General features: G+C 39.1%; 1 protein-coding gene across 1 annotated transcript in view; it reads left to right on the top strand.

The window, feature by feature from the left end:
* The first annotated feature begins 2,208 nt into the window (after positions 1-2,208).
* Positions 2,209-27,659, top strand: part of kcnq1.2 (potassium voltage-gated channel, KQT-like subfamily, member 1.2) — a 165,200-nt gene continuing 139,749 nt past the window's right edge. Inside the window, exons 1-6 of the mRNA XM_069162325.1 lie at positions 2,209-2,699; positions 16,860-16,950; positions 22,069-22,195; positions 22,385-22,463; positions 22,557-22,653; positions 25,596-25,736. Coding sequence (XP_069018426.1) covers positions 2,209-2,699; positions 16,860-16,950; positions 22,069-22,195; positions 22,385-22,463; positions 22,557-22,653; positions 25,596-25,736 — 1,026 coding nt within the window. The remainder of the gene's footprint in view (positions 2,700-16,859; positions 16,951-22,068; positions 22,196-22,384; positions 22,464-22,556; positions 22,654-25,595; positions 25,737-27,659) is intronic.

Raw genomic sequence — 27,659 nt, 5'->3', positions numbered from 1 at the left:
GTGTAGTTTTTAAAGGTAGAAACTCTATCTAAAGGGAGACAGCAGCGCGTGTGGCTCCTGTCATCAGTCCATCCACAGATGAGGACAAATATGGACGGGGGTGGCTGCCTCCAATTAGCCTCCCTCGCTTGTCCTGAGACTTTTTCCGATCCTTTTAGGTAACATCCGGCCATCTATCGCTTTACCTGGCTCAGTTTCTTTAATTGTACATTAGGCAGCAATCACTAAATGGCTTTGATTTGGCAGATGGAAAGTGTTTTTGTCAAGTTGTCAGGCAGTTCAGATTAAGTTACAAGTTATTGCCACATGCAGACGTAATGGTTTTATACCAGAAAAGTATTTAGTTACTAGTTCACACCTCCTTCAGCAGGATGTGCACAGTACCTGCTTCTTAAGGTTAGGTTCTTTAGGTAAGACATGATTAGAGGCATCAATGCTAATGTTGACTTGGACTCATAATTTATTTACTTCATTGAACCTGTTTTAAATGTCAAATCTTGCTTTTTTAGAGGAGTGAAAAATTCAGGCTCAACATGATCATGGTTTCGGAGAGCGAGGTTGTTTTAGTGTTTTTCATGAAACAATGTGCATCTTTACGTGCTTGACTCTTATATTGATCTGACTGTGACTGTTAAAAGGAAAAAAAGTTGGGAGAAATGTTAAGGAGAAGCTCCAATACACGCGACTAACCACAGTTTGTATCCGTACAATTTTTGTCTGGTCGCACGTTGATGAATTTTATTGATGTTTTGTGTAAACCATCAGGGAAGGTAACACTGCAGCTTTAAATCTGTTGGGGGCTGGTAAACATCATGAGGTATTTTCTCTAAATGTAAGCAGACTACATGATGTGTATTTGTTTTATGGACAAATAGACAGGTTTAGATGTCCATGAAGGACAATCCAACAGGAGGCCGTGTTTACCGTAGAAAAATCCCCTGACAGATCCGGTGGAAATGAACTCGTCTGCTGACCTGTCACTGCCGCATACGATTCTGCTCTGTGACTCCTATGTCCCTGTTACGCTTCTATTATGTCCACAGGTCACAAGTCACGGTGTAATAGCCTCTAGCTATTTGCAAAAGTTCATAGAAATATTAATATGATTTATTAGGAACGGCAATCCTCTCTTTTTTCTTTCTCCTTCCAGCTCCAAAAACTTGGATCACTCATGGTGCTGTATCTTATGTATCTTGGAGCTAGAACTAGGAAAATTAGAGTTACACAATGAAAATCTCTATTCAGCATCTGTGCCCTCAGCCCAACAGGTCTCTGATCCACGTATGGCTGCCGTTCAAATGTAACATGGTAAAGGGAACCACATTTTGCATTTGCCAGATTCTTATCAGATGACGTTTTTAGTGCACCAATGTTTTTATGCTTTGCTCAAATGCCACGTGTTACAGTAGCAGATGATTATACGATATACAGTAGTGCAGCATAAACGGCAATTTCATTATTTTTTAGCATTAACCCTTTAAGCCTTAGAGGCCCCCAATTGGGGGCCAGGGAGAAGACTTAGCAAAACTATAATTAAAATATGGACATATATACAGATATGTACACATCTGAACAAATCTCACAAGTGTTCCCTTTATTATTAAAAATATTTCTTTTATATAATTTTTTATTGTGGTTGCAGACTCTTTATTATGGGTATGCAACTTTCCAGCAGAGGTCTAAAACATAGGTGTGTTTTTAAAAGGTTAAGACTGGTCAGATAAAGATAGCTGGTCGGTCCCAGTGACCAACCTTTTTCTATTTTTTTTTTTTACTACAAGTGAATTCAAACTGAAAAACGGTGTTGTAAAACAATTACAGTTAAATTCATGTTTAAAATATATATATATATATATAATAATTGTTTGTGTGAAAACAGAGTAACAGTACTTTACAGTGTCCAACTCTTGTATTTTTCATGGCAGATGGTAAAATAACCAGTGGCGTGCTAGTGGAGGGCAAGGCTTCTTTTCAGTCACACTATCTCCATGACTCATGTCACTTCTTCCACTGCAGGTATGGCCACACATGCAGCCCAGCAGAGAGAGCTCTTCTCTTCAGCAGGAAGCTAGCCATGCCTAGCTAGGTTCCTTATCCTGCTGAGCTTTGTTCCATCCACCTGAAGCTTGGTCAGAACCTCCAGGACTTTCCAGGACTTTGAAGTCCCCCCTCGACCCACCTCTGAACTGGACCATCCTGCGGGGCAGCATGGAGGAAAGACGGACACGCTCCTTTCACATGACATGCCATGTCCAACGCGACTATGGCAGCAGGATGGCGAGTTCCTTCATAACTTACAGGCCCAATGGATATGCCAGCACGAGCCTCGGCATGGACCAGGAGATGGACGCTGACCGTGCGGCCACAGACGGCACGACGACCAGCAGCGCAGCCCTGCGGGCCCCTGTGCCTGACAGAAGCCACTACTCTCCTGTTTCACTGGAACTGGACCCCACAGCGGTGAATAATGGATCAGGCATTCCCTGCTGTTCACCAGCGGATACAAAGGACCCAGCGCTGCAGATGATACAGAGCCAGCCCTCTGTCACCTCGGTCCAGCCATCTCTCCCTCGTTCAAGCTGGTTGCATCATCAAAAGAATTTCCAGAGCCCTTACATCAAGACTAGCATGCAGGGCGATGTTTACAACTTCCTAGAGAGACCTGCTGGATTGAAATGCTTCCTTTACCACTTTCTCGTGTGAGTACCCCTGTGGTTCTATGTATGCTGATTTCAGTACAGACTTCAGGTCAGTTTAGCAGCAGTGCAAAAATAATTAGACATCCTTACAGATGACCATGGAGGTTGTCAAGGTAGTATTCAGCTCACATGACTTAACTAAATTCAATAAAATAATTAAGAGTCCTCAAAAACACAATATCCCTGAACACAATGCAAAACTAAGTCTTTGGCACTTAAAACAAAAAACACAAACCTCCCTGAGATTTATCTGACATATACACACTTTGGGAATCTAAATAGGTCTTACTATGATAAAGCTTTACAGGTCAAGGTGTAAAAACTCATCTATCAGTACCACAAGCTGTTAAAAATTCAGTAAACAGACACGCTGAGTGCCTGACTTAAGCCACAAAGGTCTCAGTGCATTGTCTCTCCATTAGCTCCAGCCGCGCTCTCGTTAATTACATCTAGTGCTGCTCCTTCCAGTATTAGGTTCTGGCTCCCAGTAACAGAAGGAGAGGCTTGTGTGGCCTGCTGGCTGTCTGTGGTCGGTTTAAGAAAGTCCAACAGAAGCAGGTCAGTGTTAAGGCCAACCACACCTGATTAACTTGCTCTTTTCTGCTCCTCCATACTGTCAACAAATTGGCAACCTCATGCATGCATGAAATGTGTATATTACTGGTGGAAACCGTCTAATTCCCACTGACTCTTTAATTTGACCCCATTCAGATATCCTGGAAAATACATTTGATTAAATTAAATCAATAGCTGAAATGATATAAGAATGCACGTTACAAGCTTTTAAACTCTACTAATTAATTTGGCAAGCAGGTGATTAATATGTAAACAATTGTGAATACAACATTTTAATAATATTTAATAGAGGAAAATAATTCTCTTTGTGAAGATAAGTACGGTATAGCTTAACTATTTGCAAAATAACCCCCACAACTGTGAGACATCAAATTCATTAGCAAGGCATGCGAAGACCTTCGATGATCTCTGAAGTGTCCTGCAGTTTAGTCATTGTAAGCCCTGAGCCCAAGGATTTAGACCAGATTAGAGAAAAATAGAAATGGTGATAATAATAGAAGTTCAGTCGAAAGGCCTCCACTGGACTCTGTTTACATGCAGCTGAATCACACTCTGAGTCAAATAGAAGAGCTTTCTTTTTCTGTAAATGTAAATTTGCTCTTTCACCAGTAATTTGTCTCTTTCAAAATGTTGGGAAAATAATATACCAAACATATCATTCATTTATGAGAAGCTAATGTTGCAACTCTGGAACAGCAAAGAAGCAATCCCCCTTCAAAAATGGAAATCATTACTGGAATTTGACTTAAGTATTGAATAGACTGGGGGTGGGAAATATGATCTGAAAATAATATAACGGTGTACAAAGTGACAAAATACTGAATAAAACTGTAATTACTAAATATAATATAGAAATACAAAAGATAAAGTGTTGTACTTTTAGAGGTCAGCATAAACGTAAAAGTTTCCTTCAAATATTCTGTCAAAACTAAAATGGTTTGTCATGCATTTTATATATGAACGTGTGTGTGTGTGTGTGTGTGTGTGTGTGTGTGTGTGTGTGTGTGTGTGTGTTAAGTGTATATATATATATATATTTTTTATTCTATATTGTGATGATAAGCTTATGGGACTTTATGGTACTTGTGGATGAGCAACTTGAAGTCCAATCATGACATTTACATTTTTCTTGAAGATATGATGATTATTTAACATGTTGATATATAAAATCTATTTAACTCAAATCCATATCTACTCAATTAAAAGATAATAATAACAATATTTTCTTTTCGAAAAAGGTTCATTTGATCCATGCGTGTACGTTAATGACAGTTCGTATGCTACAAAGTGCTGTGTTTTAAAGCATTGTTCTGCTGTACTACACCTATACAACCACTTTATTTTTCCACTTTGTTGTGTATGGCGGGCGTACAGTGAAAACATTCTACTAAGGCACCCTTACATTGTAGCTCACTTTGAAAGGGTGTCACCAGTCCCGGCTTTGGGACATCAGTTAAGTAGCTGTAGCCTGAAATAGGTGTTTGGCCTGCTGTGCAACAACCTCTATGCTTTCACCTTCTGTGTTCTGTATTGCTTTAGCTCAGTTACCTTCAGATTACCTAATCATTTAAACTTAGTCTAGATTAAACACAAGAGGTACGCCTTCCACTTCTCAGCTCTGTATTAAATTGTGCTCAGAAAAATAGAATCAGTCTGTCTCATTAAAAAAAACCACCTTTGTCAAAGTTGAATAGAAACACTGCAAAGATTATTCTTACTGTACGTATGATTTTTTTTGTGCCCTGCGTTACTCAGAATCCTTCCCAGCAGTAATTGAGGCTCTACTGTTCTCCCTTAACAGAGGAGAGCGAACCTTAGCCTGCCCTTCATTTAATATTGAACCCCTTTGACTGATCCTGGCTGACACTCCTTTAAGTAACTCTTACTCGTCAATGGCTATCGCTGGTGGCTATCTATTCTCCTGGCCTCTTTAGAGATTGGCAGGGGAGCTGGAGGAATAAAGGACTGCATGCAGCACTCATGACAGCCCTAATAGGTCAGCTCTAATTGGTCTGCTCTACTTTATGATGACTTACACACAAAAAATACACACAGACACACACACACATGCACAGGTTACTGAAATCATTATTGCTTTAATTATACTGTAGCAAGGATGAGCAACATTTCAGCGCAGTCTTGCATGTAGACAAAGACATGCAAACATACGCATACACAGATGCGTAAATATGATTGGATTGCAAGATACAGTTTTAGCAAATGCGCAAACATTGGTTCACACAGGCTTTCATATCTATAAATGTACTCATCAATGGTCCATCTGGCTGTCTCCGAACATCTGTCCAATCAGCAGGTACTATAAAAGGATAACACACCATTTACAGGGCAGACATTTAATGCTGATAGAGGCACACCTCGAAATAATTTCAGATAGACGTTGCTAAAAGATGATATTTGACCTACTATTCAATATTCCTTTGATGTGAAGGCACCTGATAGTCACAAAACACTTAAAAGCCCGCAGCAACCGCATCCTCACAGTGCAGGAACGCGCACGCTCAGGGCGATGAACACAAGGAAAGCTGCTCCACCCATTGGAGTGACTGGACGGGCGTTAAAGGACTGTGCAGATCAGCTTTCCAAAGTCTTCACAAAGATCCTCAACCTGTCCCTTTCTCAATCCATCATCCCACCTCGCCTGAACTTCACTACGATCATCCCACTGCCGAAACAGTTCCGCCAGTAGCAGCCTCAATCACTACTGCCAGGTTGCACTCACACTGGTCATCATGAAGTGCTACCGTAACTAGCCTCCCACCCACCTCTGACTCAACAGTTTGTGTAAAGAGACAGCTGATCTACAACGTAGGCCACAGTTACAGCACTATATGTGGCATTGACCATCTTAAATGCCATGGCAGCCCTGTGAGACTGCTCTTTGTAGACTTTAATACCATCATTCCAAGCCGACTGGCCACCAAACTAAAGGACCTCAGTTTTTTCTATTCAGTCTTCCACTGGATCAGTGAAAAGAGACAGCATACAGGGATGAAGTCATGAAGGCGACAATGGGATATTCAGAGAATAAACTAGCTCTGATCATCTTCAAGATCAAGGAACTCGTTTTAGACTTCAGGAGGAAGAAATCTGATCTAGATCCTGTCCATATCAAATGGGGCTGTGTGGAATAGTTTTTGATTTCAGGTTCTTGGGTGTACACATACTGTAGCTGACGACCTCTCATGGACTATCAACATCATCGCAGTTGTAAAGAAGGCCCAGGAACAACTCTACTTTCTGAGGATCCTTAGAGACATTTAACTTGGCTGAGAAACAGCAGGTGTCCTGTGCAGAGCTGTTGCATCTCTGCATGGTTCACCAGCTGCTGCTCAGCAGACAGGAGGATGCTCCAGAGGGTCATTTCCCTCTTTAGGACATTTACAGCTCTTGTTACCTTAAACATCCTTAAACATCCTCAACAACACGTCTCACCTGGAAAAATTGCCTGCTTGAACCGGTGACCTCTGGATAACGCTACAGGTCAACCACACTCAAAGACAGTTGTTAATCTTAGAGACATTATTTGATAAAACTCTTCCCACTCTTGAACACTGTGTTCTTATACTTTGACCTCACCTTTTAGCATGCTGAATGTGCGTTGTTCTCAATTGCAATATTCTCAAGATTCAATACAATGCATGGAATACTTAATTGACTGTATATTCTATATATATATATAATAATATATTACTAATTTTATTTAAACACTGATATTTGTGTTATTGACTGATCTGTTTTTCTTTTCTTCCTTCTTCCTGAAATAGTCAGAATAAAACACCCTTGTGTTGTTTATGTAAAATATTGTAGTTGTTATTATTATTTTTTATTGATCTTTGTTACTATTTTACTATTCAGAGTCTCTTTCTTCCTTTCTTACTTACACAATCAAAGGACAGTAATCCAATTAATTGTACTTTGTTCAATGACAATAAAGGCATTCATTCATTCAGTCCAAAAATAGTTATTTTTCTTAAGAAGGTGCAAAACTCATTGGGAAAACAGATGGTCTCTTTTTCACACTTAAACTATAAATAATGGATAAACAAAAAAAAAATGGAAGTAATTAATCACACAAAATATTTCTTATTGACTCAGTGTGTGTCCTGCGACCAGTTTATATTGTATCCAACTAAAATAAAAAAAAATAAAAAACAGGTTCAACCATAAATATAGAAGAACATTTTCTATCAAAATTGAATCGAATATCCCATTTACTGAACAACAGCATTTTTTTTCCAATGTAAATAAATGTTTTTTTGATCCAGCTCCCTAGTAGACTGATAGACGTACGAACACATTAGCACATGCCACGCTAATGATGACAGAGTTAGTCAGAGTGGGCAGAAATCCCTTGGACTGGGAACAGCGTACGTGTCTGAATAGAGTCTTATGCAATGAGACTTGGAAGCACACAGAGAACCTCGGGCAATGATCCCCTTCATGTTTGGTCCACTCCCTCTGAGTCTTTTACATAACCGGAGGGAATAAACATGTATGTCCTCATGATTCCTAAATGCCCTTCTCAGATTGCAAGCAGATTACAAACATACACCTTGGTCCTCTTATCTACCTGCGTCTAACCGTTCAGGTTCTTACGTCATGTTGTGATGCAGAACATTTTAAGACTTTGAGCTAAAAAAATAGGACAGAGTGAGATCAACTTATTATACAAACATTTTATTCAAACTTTGGGGTCATTTTCATCTTCACATGACACTCAGTTTGCAGTGGAGAAAGAATGGCACCTGTTTGTCCTCGTGACAATCCAGTGGGCCAGATGTTGTTGGGAATACTTGGTTCTATTGTGTGTTTTTATATCTAAACAGATTATTGAAATGGATCTATTGAATCCCCCTCCATCTATGTTGAAAAGGCAGAAAGGGAACCCTTTGTTGGATATGTGCTTGCAAGAGATTACTGACTGCATGAGGTGAACTGTATGGGTCACTTCCATTTCAAACTATCAAATTGTGTGCACAGGCAAATATTTGGGAAAGCTGTTTTATTCTGCAGCTGAAAACTTTTTGCACAAAAAATACACAGTATCGTACCAATGTACTTTTCACAGCTCATACATTATGTTGTACCTCACTGTTTTCCTGACTGCATCCATAGCATTTCAATAATATCATTTAACTTGCAGTGTAAACTTTAATAAATCACCATTCGGTGCGTACAATTTAAGCTCTAAAAGATAAATTCAAATCTAAAATCGACAGCTATTTTTCAAGGATACATTTTGCATGCAACTGTTTGAAAACAAAAAGAACAACACATTCTGCAACTTGTATTATCTGGTGATATTCATTTTGTAGGTAATCAGAGAAAGTCTTTGCTTGCAATTATTATATATATATTTTTAATACCGTTATTTCGAAATCCCGAAATTACATTATTTCATTATCATTTATAAGATAAATTTCCTTTTTGGGACAGGGTTAGTTTATCACATTACCATGAGAAAACAAAAGACAGATTTCTTGTTTGCTGTGGTACTTGTGAGCCCATCTCACTGTACAACATTTCCACATGGCATATACACGTGTTGACTGTGATCCCAGATTTTTATCAACACAAATTAATGGCAAATTTAGCAGGATGCAATGTTTACTCAAATGTAAATGGTTCACACAGGTATGTCTGTTCTCTGCTTCAGTTGTTATGCCCCTAAATATCTTGAATTAATTTACTCCTGTTTAAAAACATTATTCAATCTAAAGCATTTTTTTGTATTTAATTCTCTTTCACATGACTAATTCACCTGCCTACATTTTAAAGAACTTAATCCACCCAACACTGAGGTAAACTTTGTGCCAGACAATTAGCATGACTATGTTGTCTTGGTCTTTCTTGAGCTGTTGTACAGCTAAAACAGGACTCCTTGGCTTTTCTTGTTACTGATGCTGAATCAGACACTTACGGGAAGTTACTGGTTATGAATGACACAGCGACTGTTGTTGGATGGCAACTATTTCTCTTTTCATTCATCGTGCCCTCCAGCCTGGACAGATATGTTTTTGATCTATTTTCAAACTATTTGATGGACAAGATGATGACTAAGCCAGGATGGAATATCCATGTTTGTTACATGTGTAATCCACCCTAAGCTCCGCCGTGGATTGACTGCGGAGGGGGGGTCGATAAAGAGGGTTGTGGAGGGCAGGTCTACCTCTGAGCAGGCTCTCTAGCAGTAATGGCCTGGACAGTTTACACGCTGTTGGCTTCAAGTTTGTGCTTGTTAAAGTCGCAAGTTCTTTTTTTTAATGTTACGCACAAGAAGCAGTCTCAGAACCCCAAAACTAAGAAAGTGTTTTATCTGTCGACCTTCTGGGGGTTAAATTAGCCGCAGTGGTGAACTGAGAATAATTGCAACAGTATAGGCACAGCATTACAAGCTTAAACTGACTATGGCAAAACGGCATTTTTCAATGTAAAAGTTGTCTTTCATAACAGCTTTCAAAACAAACTTGACAGGTAAGTGCAGGGCTAAATAAACAGCTAAAAAAAAACAGATTTGGAACTAAAGCTTATTGCAAATAGTGTTGGTAAATGCTAACAAGACGAATGTAGTTTTACAGTATCTCGGTTAAATATGAGGTGTTTGTCGTTTAGGATCCGTCACTGTAGTACCAACAGTACCTTTAGTTATGGACATAAAAAAAAACCAAAAAAAAACTAGAATATGTTAGCTTGAAAACTAGCCAGGTCTTTGGGTTTTTATTTGTGGCTGACACTTCAAGCAGGCTGTAAAAAAGTGTGGGATGAGTCTTGATGATATTTCTGTTTTTACATGTGAAATAATGACCATGGTTATTGGATTGCAATGCGAAGTAGATGTCAGGCCAGAGAGAGTGGTATTAGTTCATTCATAGAGTTAAATATTTTTAAAACTTCAGGAGAATTTATGAACTGGAATTCTACTGTTATTATACAGAATTCCACAAACGTGTTCGTCTGTTATTTCTGTGTGGGTCCCGGCCTCTGTTGGAACAGATGGAAATGAGATGGGTGATAAATTAGCAAGGCGGGCTTTGAAGAGGGGGAGGACTGAATGTCAATATTAGTAAATCAGAAGCTGAAATGGTGATTAAGGGACAGATCTCAAAGATGTGGCAGAAAGGATGGAACAAAGTAAAGGATGATATCTTTTTCAAAATAATATAGCATCAGTTTGAAGTGCAGGGTCTGGAGGACAAAATGACGAGAGTTATAACAAGATTAAGGACTCGTTAAACGGTTCTATTTGACGAGAACACATCAATTCAAAGAGTGACTATTATGAAGAGGTGGAAACAGTGAACCATATTTTATTGTATTGCCAGAAGTGTGATTAAGAGATAGAAACACTAAAGACTGCACTAAGCAGGTTGGGAGAGCAAATATCAGTAATAAAAAGAAAACTCCAGGTCACAGTTACAAGTGTTGGAAACTCCTTCGACAGTATTTCGGATCAACAACAATAATGAGCAGAATTTGTCTAACATTACTATCATTTATTTATTTTTGTTTTCAGTAGGTTCCTTTTTTATTTATTTAACTGTCTATTGTGGTTATTGTTTTCATGTTATGTCATTGTTTGTTAGATGTATTAAGAGGGTAGATCTTGAGTCAACACTCCAGATCAGCAGGTGGAGATAATGCACATGAAAGCTTTTTGCCAACCTTCAAACAAACCAGAAGAAGAAGACAAGTTTTCAAAAACATGGCTAACACTAGTATTTTGGCTTTTGCTGTGTGGAACGTGACACATTTGGCTGAAGATGAGAAGATGTTGGATCAAAAGCTGAAGTTATAATGACTAAGGATGTTGTAGAGGGAGTTTGTTGCTTGGATTTTCAGGGTAACTTGTTGCTAGCACTAAAAAAAATGCTGTTGAATTTGAATTATAATCTTTGCAGACACAACATGTAATCTGTCTGTGCCCTGCTTGTGAGATTTGTTGAATCTGTGTTTTGTTGCGGGGTAATGTTGGCCTTGCAGAATTATGAAAGCAGAATGCTGGTGAGTATGAGTAAAATTGCACCATGAGTAGCTTTGATTAGCATTTGAATGGCCCTGTTTGTTTTGAACATATGCCAGGTGATGTGGGTGTGTCCATCGTTTGATGGTGGAGGTAGTAACTTGCTTTGATGAGGAGCAAAGAGAGCCCTTTCAGGTTTCAAAGAGTCGTGTGCCACACAAAATTCCTGATTAGTTTTTGCTTTTGAGGGCAGTGTTGAGTGTGTGGGTGCAGGTAGAGAGGGTGCAAAACACCAGTTATTTGAGGGGATGTCTGCCAGGTGACCCAGTGACTTGTCTTTTGTTTCACATAGCCATGTAGAAAAATGGCTTGAAGCAAATGTAGGGATGTAACTCTGCTTACTGTGTCCATGCTCTACATCACAGCTGTCACTTTTTAGTTGCGGTTTGTAGGAGATCTACACAAACTGCAGTTAATGGACACCTAAGCTGATCATGGCTCTATAAAAAAAAAAAAAGAAAAGTGTCACGAGTCAAAAGTAGCTCAGCCTACACATGCAATTCTGATATGTGGGTTGTTAAATGATCTGGCCAGCTGCTCAAACCTTCGGAAGCAGTGCAGAGGTTTAGAAGTAGCTTCAAAAGTAAGTCAGTGTAGGCTTGAAGAATTGTGTTATCTGTCAGACAGTTCAGTCGATGTCTGATGGCATAACCTGATATCTGCTGCCGAGTTGAATTCGATTAAGAGGAGTTAAAGGGAAGACATAAATAGTCTGATTAGAGTATGGATGGAGGGAATACTCATCCAACCTTCAGCACACATTGTCTCTATTGGTGAATTATATTTAAACACAACCTGCCAATGATGGTCCACAAGCTAATTTCAGCATGCTGTAACTGCTGTTGTTTGGCTGGCTTCATTCATCATATGACTTCTTTCAGACTTATTGACCTATAGCCACAACGGCTCTCCTCTCCTCCATGTGTGTTTTGTATGTGCGTATAGTCCATGGAGTGGACACAGTGTAGAAAGTGTGTGTTTATGTGCTTTCTTCATTTTAGAAGCGTGACCATGTACCGTTGTTGTCAGCCACACTTCATCAATCACATTGTCCCAGCTGTCTGCATTCACGTAATGTCTCCTGTAAGCTTATATTGCCTTAGTTTCAGTGCTGATTTGTGAGGAGGGTTTGGTGTCGCTCTGTACTTATTTTAGTGAAGCTGGACAGATCTTCAGTCAATAAACCGCTAAAGCCCCAGCTGTTTTGTTTTAATCAGATCCCAGGGGTTTTGGCCTGGCTAAATAAGGTTGGCTAATGGTTGTGCGTGACCCAGTCCTGTCTGCAGCAGCCGTGTTAGTGCAGAAAACCTTGAAATATGACATTCGAAAAAAATGCTAAACCACCGTGTCCCGCTATCTGAAAACAGTCTAAGTATCAATGGGTTTGGTCGGGCTTTTCCTTAAGGCTGTGTGTTTTTGTAATGTTTTCTTTAATCTTATTTTAATATATTTTATGTGTCAGGAGTTGCTGTCACATTACAAGTCCCCTGTTGTTTTACATGTGTATGCCCTAAACCCAGAACTTTATTAGAGGAGTGCAAAAGGCTGCAAACTATCAACACCATGACTAAACAACTACTCACTGTAACTTTAAAATCTGATATTCATACTGACCTACATACATTCGGAACTTCTTGATGTTGTATTTTATACATCTCTAGTCTGAATCCACTGATATCGAGTACCTGCAGGGCTATTTCAGCAGACATTTTGACAGCTGATTTAACTGTAAGAACAGAAATGGATTGAACTTTATATGTTATCAATATGAAAACTTAAAGAAAAAACCTTGATCATAAAACAACTTTCCTTCCTTGTTTTTTAAGCCATAAAAGGTTTGTTATTATTCTTTTTTAAACTTTCATTTTCATTTATTGTTGTTGTTAATGCTATGGCTGCAGCCATGTGCTGGATGTATCCCTCCGCTGGTAAAGTATGAGGAACCCCAGGGATAATGCACCACACTGTTATCCCTCCAAAACAAAACAAATGTCATCACCCACGCGCTGAAGGTAGACAAACAGATTACATGACCTCATCAATGACCTCATCGATGACCTACATGACTATGACATCATATTCATGCTCATCCTAAGAAGATGATCTGATTTCAACACAAGGTAAATGGGTTTTGAGTTGACTTTACCTGCCCCGTGCTGACTTGTCCCTCTGTCTGGTCTACCTGCTCCCAAATGTCTGGTAATTCCGCTACCTGGATGCAGCAATGCAGCACAAATTGTTACTTCCATTGGCCAGTGGCTGCACATATGGTCAGTGAGATATTGAAATACATGACACAATGGCTCTTCAATTTCCCTGTCGGTAGACTGCATATGTGGTCTTTACACACCTTATATGATTAGAGTATTTAGTTTTTTACTTGGCTGTAGTATCTATGGCAGATCAGAGGATTTCACAACTGAGGGAATTTTGTTTTCATTGCTGAGGTGTTTTAAGAGCCAGTGCATTCAAAAAAAGTTCAACATATTAGTGGAGGACAAACAAATGATTTTACAGTTTAATTTGGTGGAAAAGTTCCTGATGGCCGTATCTTCAGAATTCAGATATGGTGGACATTATCATCAGATCTTTGCCATGTAAACAACACCAAAGAACTAATATAGAGGAGGTTAGGGGGGGCATGAGGATTAGCAGATAATAAGTACTGAGAGCTGTGTTGGCCCTGCACACTTATGCCAGTGCTTGGATGTTACTGTGGCTTATGGTTGATCTGTGAATGCATAAACAAGCTGATAATCAGAGTGAATGAAACCGCTAACAGCTTGTACAATAATTCAGTCGAGGCGACTGAGCTTCCCTTTGTGTTGTTTATATTACTGAAGATGTGTTGATTAGACAAAAAAAGTAAAGAATAAAACAGGATTATTTTGTTACATTTAAAAAAACATTTATCATTGATGTTTTAAGCATCCCCAAACTATAACAAGCAATGGGCTTGCTACTGAATGCAACATAAGCTTTTATTTCTAGCTTTTTATCTCAATTTACTTATTTCTTGAAATCTAAAATCAAAAAAGACTTCTTTTACAGCCTTGTGCTTAGTAATACAAATGGGTCCTACCACATTTGTGTGACCTCCCTTGTTCCTGTTAGACTTTACATGGTGGCCTGAGTTCTTTAGTGGAAAAAAAAATACCCACGTATCAGGGAGGATTGTCTTTTAGCCTAATTGTCATACACATCTTAAATCCTGCAGTCCCATATGTCGCGGACATTACTCCAAGGGCATGTCTACACATGGAATCTCATTGGCTACTCTTGTTTCCCAAGATGTGGCTGTCTGATGCAGACAATCCAGCCAACACAAAACATCTGTGCAGTTGTCTGGAGCAAAGAGAAGGACAAACTGAAATAGCACACTCAGTGCCAACCTGGGTTGAGTATCTGTGCCTCCCGTTGGTTATGGCATGTTAGAGGGGATGATGTCACCTCAGCTCATCCTGTGGATGATTGGCTTCCTTATAGGTCAAGGAGTGCCTCGTCTTTTTGCATCTTTTGAGCATTTGTGTTTAAAACAGAGTTCAAAGGAAGGTAGGAGGGAGGAGTAGATGATCCTTCATCACTCTATAAGCTTAAAGAAGGGATGACCTTTTAAGAAGAGCAACCTCGTACTTTTTTTCTTTAAAGGAACTGGATCACATACGTGTTCGATATAAAGGTGTGGCTCACATTGGTGTCTTATTCAGGTGTTTTAGGGGAAAATAAAGGAATCATCGGCTGACTTTCCGTTCCGTTTCCGTTATGTATATTTTGTTGTAAAATTCTATGCTACATGTATGTATAATAAAAAACAACTGACACTTGCATAACCTTTCCAGCATATGGCATGTAATCCAGCATCGTAATGCACCCACTGCGGTGTTATATAAATATATATATATTTTTAAGCGAGTTTGATTATGATGATGATGCACACAAACATTCCTACTATGTCATGGAAAAGCACTTAAAAGATTCGTTTCAAGGATTATTTCTGACATGGTAGAAATGCATAAAACTGACTCTGCTCTTAATCCCGTAGGGTCAGCAAGGACCGAGCAAAGCCAAGTCATGAACCTCTTTAAAAATTTAGTGAGGGAACAGTTAAGATGTAAACACATTTTTAATTAATCTAAATTGGAAAATGTCTCAAATGTCTAAGAGTGAAATTTATGGTCATCCTATGGAAAACTATAATCAAAACGTTTTAGGGAATTTTGAGTTTAATTTGGTGAAATAACAAAATATAATGTGAAGAAAATATAATTTTGAGGTACGACAAATAAAGAAAAGTAGAAATAAAGTAAAGAAATGTACAACTTAATACAAAAAAAAGGTATGTTATTAGTAGTGTTTTTCATTTTTTGGGTAAAAAAACCCCAATCAAATTTGTTTTAAGAATTATCATATATGGCCTATAATAGCAAAATATTTACATTCTTTCTATTTCAATTTACTTCCTCTTCTCACTCATTTTATTTTTCCTCAAGAGCTAAACAAAATAATGTATTCATTGATTAAATGATTGGTTTGGATACATTTTAAGAATCCATAACAAATTTAAATTTCAGAGCAAAAATACCAAGCAAATTAAATATGTCACCTTTGGCTCTGGGATGACAATGTTTACTTTGTCTGAGCAAGAAAATAATCTACAGATAAACACTAATAATCGTTAGTTGCAGCCCTTTGTCTCCTCAGTCTTTTCACTCCTTTGCTTTTTGCCTTCGCTGTCTCATGTTTACAAACTTCTCGCATGAAACCCATCTTCCCTCCATCTTCTCTCCATCCTCCACTCTGATGCCTTTTCTTCCTCCTCTGCCCTCATTTAGGCGGGCTGCTCGAGCATGTTCACCTCACAAGGCTATATTTGTAGACAATGTATGCACACTGACAGATGGACAGTTCCCTCACAATGTTTCACTGTTGCTATGGAGATGTTGGAAACATCCTGTCAGCTGTTAATACAAGCAGATTGATGACAAAAAGCAAAACAGAGGCAAAGTACCTTAAAGTTTGTACAACCAGTGGCTATTGCTCAACGGCTTGTTTCTTTTATTTTTTTGGAAACAATATAGTTATTTCACGTCTTTGTATAAATGTCTTATGTGTCAAGGTGGCAAATGACTGGTAATAAGCAGAAAAGGGTAACTAACAGTGTGACAGTTGTCACCCCTATAAACAGAGCTCCAGGTGGTTCCTTTTTAAATTAACAGTGGCCCTCTCTCAACTGAACCCAATGAGGAAAAGGAACCATGAGCACATTAACCTATTCAGCAACCAATTTCTAAATATTATGTGACTTTTGTAAGCTCAGTTTTTCACTCATTACTCCCAAATTCTCTGCAGTGACAAAATGATCTTTTTTTAAAAAAAATGCAGTGAGAGAAAAATGAAAATAATTAGAGAGATAAATTAAGATCAAATTCATAAAACGATTCTTATATTCACCAAGTATTGTTTTATTTTTTTCACTATGGGGACAGTGAGTGATATATGACAGCAGTGATGCCTGACTGAATACACTGTGTCCCTCTCTACAGCTTTGTCATGGTCCTGGTGTGTCTAATCTTCAGTGTCCTGTCCACTATAGAACAATATGCAGACTTTGCCAGTGGAACCCTCCTCTGGATGGTGAGTAAAATTGTATTGCACTGATTACACTTGTAACAAAAACTTGTCATCACTTCCACACAACCCCACATGTAATTTAAATCATAATCCATATTCATAAATCACTCATCTATCGTAGGCACAGTACAAGAGTGCTTAAATTAGAAAGGGTTGGTATTATTGCCGTAGTTCCACTGAGATTATTTTAACAGATTAACCCGTGTCTGGTTCAAAGACCTTGCACTGCCACACTAAGGCTGTCACGATCATGACATTTTTGTTGACGGGTTATTTTCATACAAATATATGCGATTGGCTATTTGTTTTTTCTGTTTATATAGTATAAGCTTAATCATAGTTTAATAATACACATAAACCTTATGATGAAGAAGTAGAGGAGAAATTTATTGGAACTAAAGATTGGAAAATATAAATATAAATACTTACTTTTAGGTTTTGTAAACAACAATCTCCATAAATAACAATTTAAATGCACAAAGTCTATTATTGAAGAATACAAATAAATTACTGACAATTACAGGTTCCAAAAATTAAAATAAGTAGTAATATACTGTAGTTACGCTAATTCTCCACTCATTTAACCATAACAGAAGCTAGAAGTGCAACGTGTTATTAAGAGTGTCAGTCAGACATCAAACAAGGAAAAATATGAAAATAGTGATGTAAATATAACATTTCTGATACATTCATCAAGCTTTTCTTACGCAAGTAAATGGAGATGATTATAACTGTTTTGCAAAATGATTGCAGTCTATTATGTAATAATTATGAAAGGCTAAACCCACACACATTTATCCTGGCTAAATGTACAGGATCTGTGCTGGGAATATGAGAAGTGACCAAAGTACAACATCAACAAGAATAATAAAAAGTTGAACACAAAGTTTGTTCATCAAGGTGCCATCACTACTATATTTAGATCATTTGTTGATGCTTCCTTGACAATTAAGACTTTTTTTTTTTTTTTTTTTTTTCAAAGAGTGACAATGAAAGAGCAATACTAATTCTAAATCAAGTTAAGCCACACTGCAGTGCCCTCCACTGTCCACATGATGGAGATATAAGATCTTGGCTGTGAGTGAGTCTACCCGCCATCATACAGTGCAGTGCAAAGATATAACAAAATTCAAAAAGACTTATCACTTTCAGTTATTGCAAACACCAGAATACACTCCTGCCAGCATGCTTTGCATTCATCCAAAGCCCTTTACAGTAGTAACATTTGTCTCTTTTATGGTGATGACACTTGTCATGTAGAATCATTTGGCTCCACACAGACTGCACTTGTTGATACTTGCTGGCAGATTCACTTCTCTTTTTTTAGGCTTATTAGGCTGTTAAGGCTGCTAAGTGATGCCATAAATCCAGGGCTTGCAACAGGCAGAGAAAATTATGGCTGCTGTTTGGAGACTCTACAAAGAGCTCGCATCATCTGTCTCTCACCAGCACACTGAACAGAAATACACAGCTACTGCGTACTCACACACTCATGCACTTACACAAAAGGCTGAGCTGACACACACTCACAAAACCACACACACACACACACACACACACACACACACACACACACACACACACACACACACACACACACACACACACACACACACACACACACACACACACACACAACACACACACACACACACACACAAACACAAATGTACCACCTCCTGAGTCCCGAGGCAGTCAGAGGACAGAGTGGACACTGTGTTCTGTAAACCTTTGGCCAGTGCTCTTTGAAGACCTACTATCCTGGTTATTCATTTATTTATCCTAAGAAAGAGCCAAATACTCTTTAGCATCATCTCCAACTCTCTCTCTCTCTCTCTATCCTTCCCTTCATCCCCCTGCACTTTTTTTAAAAATTTTTTTTCTGTTCCTTCCATTATAATAATAATAAAAAAAAACTGCAATTAGCGCCATAAATACAGAGAAGAAAAAAGTTCACCTAAATGACTGTTTGTCTTTCTTTTTTTATTGAACCCTGTTTATTTGTGCACTTGGCTGTGTTTGTGCATGCTTGTGAATAAATAATTGTCGAGGTTCAATATTAATTTTGAGATAAGATAATACCACATCTTTTTTGTTGTGTGCACATGTCAATTTATGGGAGTGTGTGTGTGTGTGTGTGTGAGGGGGCAGAGCTCTGAGAGTGGTGCCATGGTGGCATATGCTGGTGGTAGTAGCTATACTTATAAAGTTCAGGGTGAGCTAACATCACAAATCACGAGCTGCTTGTTTTTGATGGCACATGAGACATTCGTCCTTGAGGATATTTGCCCTTCAGGGCAGAGCTGCCAAAGTAAAGCTGGTCAGGCTGGTCAGGAGACACAGAAGCATACATGCACACACACAGACACACACACACACACACACACACACACACACACACACACACACACACACACACACACACACACACACACACATCACATAAATCTCTTCTTTTCAATTCTCTTTTTACTTTTTACCATTTGCCAAACAACTTACCTAAAAACTACTGACTAGATTGTCACAACAATGTGATGACACCTCATAATAATAACCCTACATGTATCACCTCTCAGTTCAAAATTCACCCCTGAATAGCACGTCCACGACAACGTCCCTTGACAATTAATGGTCTATTTCTCCCATTTTGTGGTCAGACAAGGATTGATTATAACGTTTTTGGACACCTGGAACATCTTTAGGGTATATTCACAAAAATAAATGTTTAAATTTAATGGAAACATTGTTGGAAGTCAGCACAGGCATTTACGGCAAATATAATCATAACGTTGAGTGACAGTTGTGGGAGCGGCAGCGCTGGCATGACACCTTATTCTAAATGTCTTAGTCGATTTGTTTATTGTAATTATGCCCATAAATCAACATTAATTTAACAACTGTGTGCTATTTTATAATATTAAAAATCCATGACCAAGACATGATATTCAAAACAGCAACAGCTAACTGCAAACTGGAAAAGAAAACTAAGGTAGTAGTTGATCAGATTTAATTATTGAGATGTAAAGGTTTTGTCATATGGCTACCGGAATATTCGTGACCTAATTATATAAATTAAAAGAAATAAAACATAATTTTGTAAAATCCTCATATCTGAGATGTTAAATATCTCAAAGGAAGCATATGCAATTTAAATTGCATTGATATCATCATTTGGAATCCAATATTGATAACAAGTCTATTGCCTTTGTTTGTGGACAATGCATGCCCCATGAAGCTAATATAAATTGATGTGTAATTAGTATAATGTGTGTGTGTGTGTGTGTGTGTGCACGCATACATGCACCCTCCTTGTAGATGAACCAATCCAATCACATTTTCATCTGATACGGTAAATCCCAAGCAGCTCACTGAATGAGCTCTGTCCTCGTCTGGGTTGACGAGATTAGCGACGCATGGACAGGCAGCTGTTTTCAGTAAACAAGTAGTTGCCAGTTTCAGATGCACAAAATCCCCCAACATCTGGGTGACCCATTTTAGGGAATTATTTGGACTAATCCGTTCAAATTCCCCAAATTCATATGTACCTTTTGACATTCAGATTTGATCCAGCTGTCATAATTACTAAACTCAATCAACCTGTGTTCTGTGTTGGTGCTGACTCAATGTTGGTAAAAATACATCAATCCAAAATAAACATTATGAAGCCCCCATTATGAGACTTTGTATATAGGATACAACTGCTAATAGTTCTTACCTTGTTTATCATTAATATATTACAGTATAGCTTGTATATTCCAGTAAACTGTAATGAATTGCTGTGCAGCTATAACCTCATCTGGTATCAACCTTAACCAGCAACAGACCCAGGGAACATAATCTGTTACTGTCCTTCACAAACAATGAGGCTACGGCTAGCTGGTCAAGTTCAACTGAAATAAATGTTATGGTTAGCTTGGTTCCAGACATCTGAATGCCTGCCCACATCTCACATTTGTTTGGTTTCACTGAATGAATGCAGTGAAACCAAAATGGTAATTCAGTCTGATTATCAGGCTATGGTATAGAGACTTGCTGAACCATTTCTGCCTCGTCTCTGTCAATTCTGCCTCTTTATCTTCCTCTCCCTTTTGTCTTTAACTGCATGACAGAAAATGAGCGATTCATGCAGACGAATACGGGGTGTAGAAATCCCAGGCCTGACGACTCAAGCGCAAAACCCCAAGCTGTAAACATTTACAGTTAATTAATGAAAATGGTCAAATTGAAAATTCAGAAGAGCAGGAAAAAAAACTCTATTTTGAGAGCGACACTTTTTTTTTTCTTTTTTTTTTTTTTCGGGCAGAGTAGTGTCTGGTGTGACTGACAGGTCATTGTTTTGGGGCCTTGTGGTGCTGTGTTATTGCTGCAGGGCTCCTGGTATTAAGTTTCATACAAGGGGCAGTCAGAGAGCAGCAAGTTCAAGCAACCCAACTCAATGAAATGGCCACCCACATGGCCATAGGTTCCAACAGACAGTATGGCGGCTAAATATTATGAATACTAGTCAGTGGGCAGGAAAATGATCTCCATCAGACAGAATGAATTCATTTACGGAGCCACACTTGTATGCACATAATGGCAAAGCAAATGCACAATTTCACAGAGTGCAACACAACTTTAAAGCACCAACAGATGTGCAGGTGCACATAACTAAAAATCAAGCCCCCATTGTGCAGCAGAAATATTTGTACATTTCTAACAACTTTAGCTAATCGTTTAACCCTTTTACCTGTTAGGAAGCAATGTGATGGCATTTCTTCCTGTGGCTTCAATCACTTAGCCATTGACCCCGTCTCAATGTGAGCTGTCATCAACCATGTTATCAACCTCCATCTTTCCTCCCGGGTGGCTGGGTGGTCTTGGTGCTCACAGACCACCTCAAAGTCTCTGTTTTTCTATCTCACACACCTGTCATTAACCACTCATATCATATTGTGAATGTTGCTGATTGATTATAATGGCTTTAATGCTTTTAAATTAGTATGAATGCAAGGCAGTGTGTTATCGATGATACCATATCTACTTCCACATCCTCTCGACCTGTATGTGTTTCACAGTGATTGTCTCTGTACCGATGGATCGCTGTAACCCTCACTCCGTGTTTTGCATTGTTCCCCACAGGAGATTGTGCTGGTGCTGTTCTTTGGCTCAGAGTATGTGGTCCGGCTGTGGTCGGCGGGCTGTCGCAGCAAATATGCAGGCATCAAAGGACGCCTCCGCTTTATCAGGAAGCCCATATCAATCATAGGTGCACCTGGCATTTCCCTTTGATCATATTTGAATACAACCAAAGTCATAAAGTGTTCTTGTAGATGAACAACTTAGATCATTCGAGCAAGGCTTTACTTTAGCACAATATTTAATTGAAACTGAACTAATTGCAGCCTTTATTTTGTCTTTCTTTCTGTCTGTCTGTCTTTATTTGTCTTTCTCCCAGATTTGATTGTGGTCATTGCCTCAATCATTGTGCTCGGTGTAGGGTCAAATGGCCAAGTGTTCGCCACGTCTGCCATCAGGTAGAGCAATGATTTTCTTCTGCGTTTTATTATTTATTCGTAGCTTGGATCAGAAGATAATGACACAGATGAGGTGGTTTTGCTGTGTTGCAGAGGCATCCGTTTCCTCCAAATCCTTCGCATGCTGCATGTGGATCGACAAGGAGGAACGTGGAGGCTGCTGGGATCTGTAGTATTCATTCATCGACAGGTGGGTTTAAAGCATCCCTGCTGATGCTGCTGATTAAGTGCTGTTATTTGTCACCAAGTATTTAAAAGCCCTGCAACTGGATCATATGTCAACTATTAACTGTCTACCAGTCGGTCTGTATGCTTAATATAATTTTCACACGTCATCCTCCTCAGTCGGCTGCAGTTTCTTCTATTGGGTGAATGCACCGGCCTTACCAGCGTTTATACAGCACAACAGACAAACTAGCTGCTGTAATCCTCACAACATTTACTGCTTATTACAACAAATCCAGTGTGCACACAAAATCCACAGCAGACCAGGCTTTATAAGGAGAAGAAAAGAGGTAGTCAAATTTGCTCCTACTTTTTTTTTTTTTCATTGTACTCTATTACACTTGTTTTAGCTCTTTCACACAATGAAGTCAGGGGATGTAATGTTCCCTTCTTAATCCCTGGAGTACACAGTGTTCTTTGGTTGCAGTCAAACGTGACATTCATGTCTCTTTGATGCAGAACTTATCAGAGAGGATTGCGTGCCGAGGCCACAGAAATGATTCCAAGTCGAGCCGAATGTGATTTGTTGCCATCTTCCTGTTGTCAGATGACCACTTTATCAAATGATATGCTCTGTTTAGTGGAAATACGTTGCATTGTGAAGAAGCTGCAGGAATGGATTACGCTAATCATGTTAGGGTGTCTGCTCACAGTCGTATTTGATTTCACTGTGATTTGGCTTAATTTAGCAATTTTTACATTTGCTCATAAGACTCCACTCAAGAGACATTTTAAATAATTGTTTCTACATTTGCTGTATTTTACCTACGAAAACAGTTAAAAATATGAAGATTACACATTGTACCTGTAGTTTTGTAAATGAAAGTGAATCCCGCTAACAAGGCTCTGTGGGCTTTGAAAGATTTTATTCACATGCTCTGACAATTGATGAACCAACATAACTTTGTGGGGTTGATCCTTTTAAAGATCAAACATGATAATGATGATATGTTAGGGTCAGACAAGTTTGACATTTTTCCTGCATCACAGCAGCTTCATTTGCAGCATCACAAAGACTTTGAACATTCACAAAAACACAAAATTACCCTTGTTAAACATTATAATCACAAAAACTCACGATCAAGTCACTTCAATGCACATTTGATCTGGGCTTAAATGCCATATTTAAATTTGAGGATGACTGGTGGATAAAAGAGTGCTTCAGTCTAACCTTATTGAATCTCAGAACCTTGTGTCTCTGGTTTGATGGTGATAATTTGTATTTACTGTTCAAGGCATGATGGGGATGAGGACAATTATTTGCCATCTTTAATATGTTACTATGATAGGCTTATTATGGAGTTTCTCGAGGGGTTGGCCTATGACATTTGAGCAGATTCCATTTTGATGGAGCAGTTTAGCATGGTACTACTCACATAAGTCAAGAACAGCAGAAGAATTTATCTCCTCACCCCAAAAGACCAAAGCTGACAAAGAAGATAAATTCTTTGCTTTGTCCACATGTAGACAATGTCACTATGGTCATTCCAGGATAACAGATAATCTATCATTACACCCAAATATTTATATGATAAGACCTGCTTGATTTTTACATTGTGGATATCAATAGGAACTTTATGAGACTCAGATGGTAAACAAAGTACAATTTGTTTCCACTGTATTGATCTCAAGAGCATTATAATCCGTCCATGTGGTGCAGCTCATGGCTGTCTGAGTTACTTCAAAGAGTTATTAAGACTGCGTCACCAGAGTACTTTCATATGTCTTGATTTGGTGTATTTTTGGTGCTATTGGTGGTATAAAAAGAAAGAAAATGGCTAGACTCACGCAGCACAACATTTGTCATGATTGCAGATGAAAGGGTTTTGTTTACCTTTACAATCTGAACTCTCTCAGTGAGAAAAGACCAATATATCAAATTCATTTCCCACCGGACTGTTTTAGACACCAACGTGTCTGCCAGAATTGTCTTAAAGGCTGATGAGAAGTCTAGAAAGGCAGCTCTTGCATGGGTATTGGGATTTTCTAAATGTTTAAAAATGATGTGAACCGCAGTGGCAACAGCGTCTTTAGTACCAAAAATTCCAGGTTCCCCTACAGGTACTCTACTGTACAGGTAAAAGGGACAATGGCTAAAAACTGTCTCACCCCCTGCCATGACAGAAGCATTGAAACACCAAACATACATTACAACAGGTCACATATAACTGAGTAAAATGCCACTTTCCACCTGACCTGGATCCTATGTGCACTCAGTGTAGTAGTCAACCACGACAACATTCACACCCTAGTTATCCTTCCTGCAGAGCAGAATGTGCTGGTCTCAACAGTGACTATTATTTCTTAGGCAAAGCCTGAGAGCATTCATAAAAGTCTAAATGTCAAGCCTAGCTTGTGCAAAATCACTCCTGGCATAGTGAGACTACAAGCTGGTCTCTTTATGAACGTGGGTAAAGACAAACCGACCTGTCATACATGTCATACAACACAGTAAGAGGAAGGCTGGCGTCAGTCAGCAGCAGCTCACCGGATGTCACTCACAGGTCATTGGAAACATTCATGTTGTTTAAGGTAATGCAGATATGTCTGTCCCCTGCCTGCCTCTCTAACACGCAGAAAATTCAGAGACTCAGGTATATTGTCAGAATACAAGATTTTTGCTGCCCTTCTAAAGCTATTTTTGAACCTTTTTACAGCATAAAATGTAGTTTTCCTTTAGTAAATGCAGGAAAAAACTGCAAAAACTTTCTTCAATTCAAAGTAAACATTTCAATTGAGGCAAAAAAAAAAAATCTGTGATGATAGCTATATTAGTGGGTCTGCTGCAACAGCCAAGCTGTAGCATGAGGGGCACAGTTGTTGTCAATTGGAGCTTTGTCAGAAACCCAAATAAAATAGGATCGTCTCTCTCCTCATAGTTTCATGTGGTCAATTTGTATTTTTCAGGAGCTCATCACCACCCTCTACATTGGCTTCCTGGGACTGATCTTTTCCTCCTACTTTGTCTACTTGGCGGAGAAGGATGCTGTAGATGAGGAGGGCAAGACGGACTTCTCCAGCTACGCTGATGCCCTGTGGTGGGGCGTGGTAAGACGGCTAAACCAGAACACATAAATACTTTATTTATAAGAAAGTCCCACACTTCTCTGTGTTTTCTCAATGCTGTTTTATTGCAATGCATATTTTACAGGGATCCTTGAATGCCACTTGAACTTTCAAACCTAGCTGACATACTTGAAAGGCTACATCACACTTACATCAAAAAACATTCTTCTCTCTAAAGAGCTGTGACAAATTAATGTTCACAATGCACTCTCAAATCTAAACTTGAAAATGGAGATGGGTGGCCACCCTGGTTCCACCACTTGTGAAACTCCTTGTGTTTTTACTCTGTGCATGCATGTGTTGCTGCAACACTTGACAGGCAGGTGTGTTGATGCTTTTCGTGCGTTGAGCTGGTTTTGCGCATTTCCCTCTGTGCGGCGGCTCCGGTTTCCCCAGCAGTTAATTAAACATTTGAATTGAAAGCGCAGAGTAATGAGAAACCTATGGCAGCCTTGTGCAGGGGATCAGCGCGCCACAAAGAGACGGTAATAAAGCATTCACCTCTGCGATCTTTGGCTCAAAGAACTTTTAGAGCACCAACATAAAGTGTCAGTTCCCTTAATTAAAACTTTAATTGTGGGATTACTACCTTTATGTAACAAGGGTTAGAGGGGTCACGTTGCTCCTCACTGCTCTATGGAAGCTCTTATTTGTGTTGCTCTGCTCACAATGCAGAGAAAACAATCACACTTAGGGATTTCCACCTTTTCTTTTGTTTTTCTGAGAGTGCAAACTTGAGAGTCATGATATGCCTTCACAGTTGAGGTTTATGAAATGCGATTGCGCTGATTGGAGTGTGCTAAACTCTCCCACAGTGTGTTCTTTCTCTTGCCACCGTTTCCACATTTGGATTTGCAGGTGCTCGGCAGGCTGGAGGACGAAGCCAGTGCCATGATTCATATCCCCCTTTCTCTCTCTCTCCCTCCCTCGTCTTCCCTGCTCCCTTTGTCTTTTTCCAGTTGCTGATTGTTGGGTAATGGCTTTCCTTATCCTAATCTCATTCAGGAAAAATAAGAGAAAAAAAGATAACGAGTGGTGCTAAATTTAGAATTTTGCTACCATTTAAATTGCACATATACAGTATATATGACATGCAGGTCATCATTTATGTAATATATACAGACATATATATATATATATATATATATATAAATGCATATTCAAGGATGAGGTCTGTGACCTTTGTGTAGACATGAAGAAGTTTTTGCACCACACTCTGCAGTCTGAATGAGAGAGGTGTTTTGAAGTAGACCATTCTACTCTGATGGTCAGGAGGACATTGTTTAGTCATCGGATTTGTGGATGAGGGATTAAATCCCCCACCACTCCGCCCACCCCCAGCACACACACACCCAGCTTTCCCGCCTCTCGTCCTTCTTCTTTCTTTTTTTTTACACTCAAAGCTTTTTAAAGTGTCTCACCTTACATCAGCCGCTTTGTGTTAGCGCACAGCAGCGGCTCATGCAGCGATACCCCATAGACGCCCACAGTGAGCCAAGTGTGCTCTGAATGTGTCAGAATTGGCTCGGCTTTCAGAGTGGGTGTACATGCAAATGCAAGAGGTATTTGTTTTCCCTCCTCACCCCAGCAAATTCCTACACTCACTGAAGGATTAGTGGTTGGGAATCTTATTCCCTTTGAGGAGCGAGAGCCTCAAATGCCCCAGCAGTTGCTGACGGTTGTGGAGCAAATCCAGAACGGCTGATGAACTTTGTCTTTATTGTCTTGCTCCCCTTATAGACTGCTGTGATAGCTGGGAGAGCTCTGCATTGACTAACATTTTCATTACAGTAGCAGTTCATTAAAAGTGAGAGGGAATTAGAAATCTCTGAATGAAGTTTTATTCAACATGAAATTGTAATGTAAATAGTAATTATTTACATTAATAATACATGCGCATCTATA

The sequence above is a fragment of the Embiotoca jacksoni genome, unplaced genomic scaffold, assembly GCF_022577435.1.
Source record: "Embiotoca jacksoni isolate LCO1_2020_lvr unplaced genomic scaffold, fEmbJac1.0.p SCAF_3, whole genome shotgun sequence".
In the NCBI taxonomy this organism is placed as follows: Eukaryota; Metazoa; Chordata; class Actinopteri; family Embiotocidae; genus Embiotoca; species Embiotoca jacksoni.
Note: the sequence above shows the minus strand (reverse complement) of the source record. Positions and strands in the feature narration are given on the sequence as shown.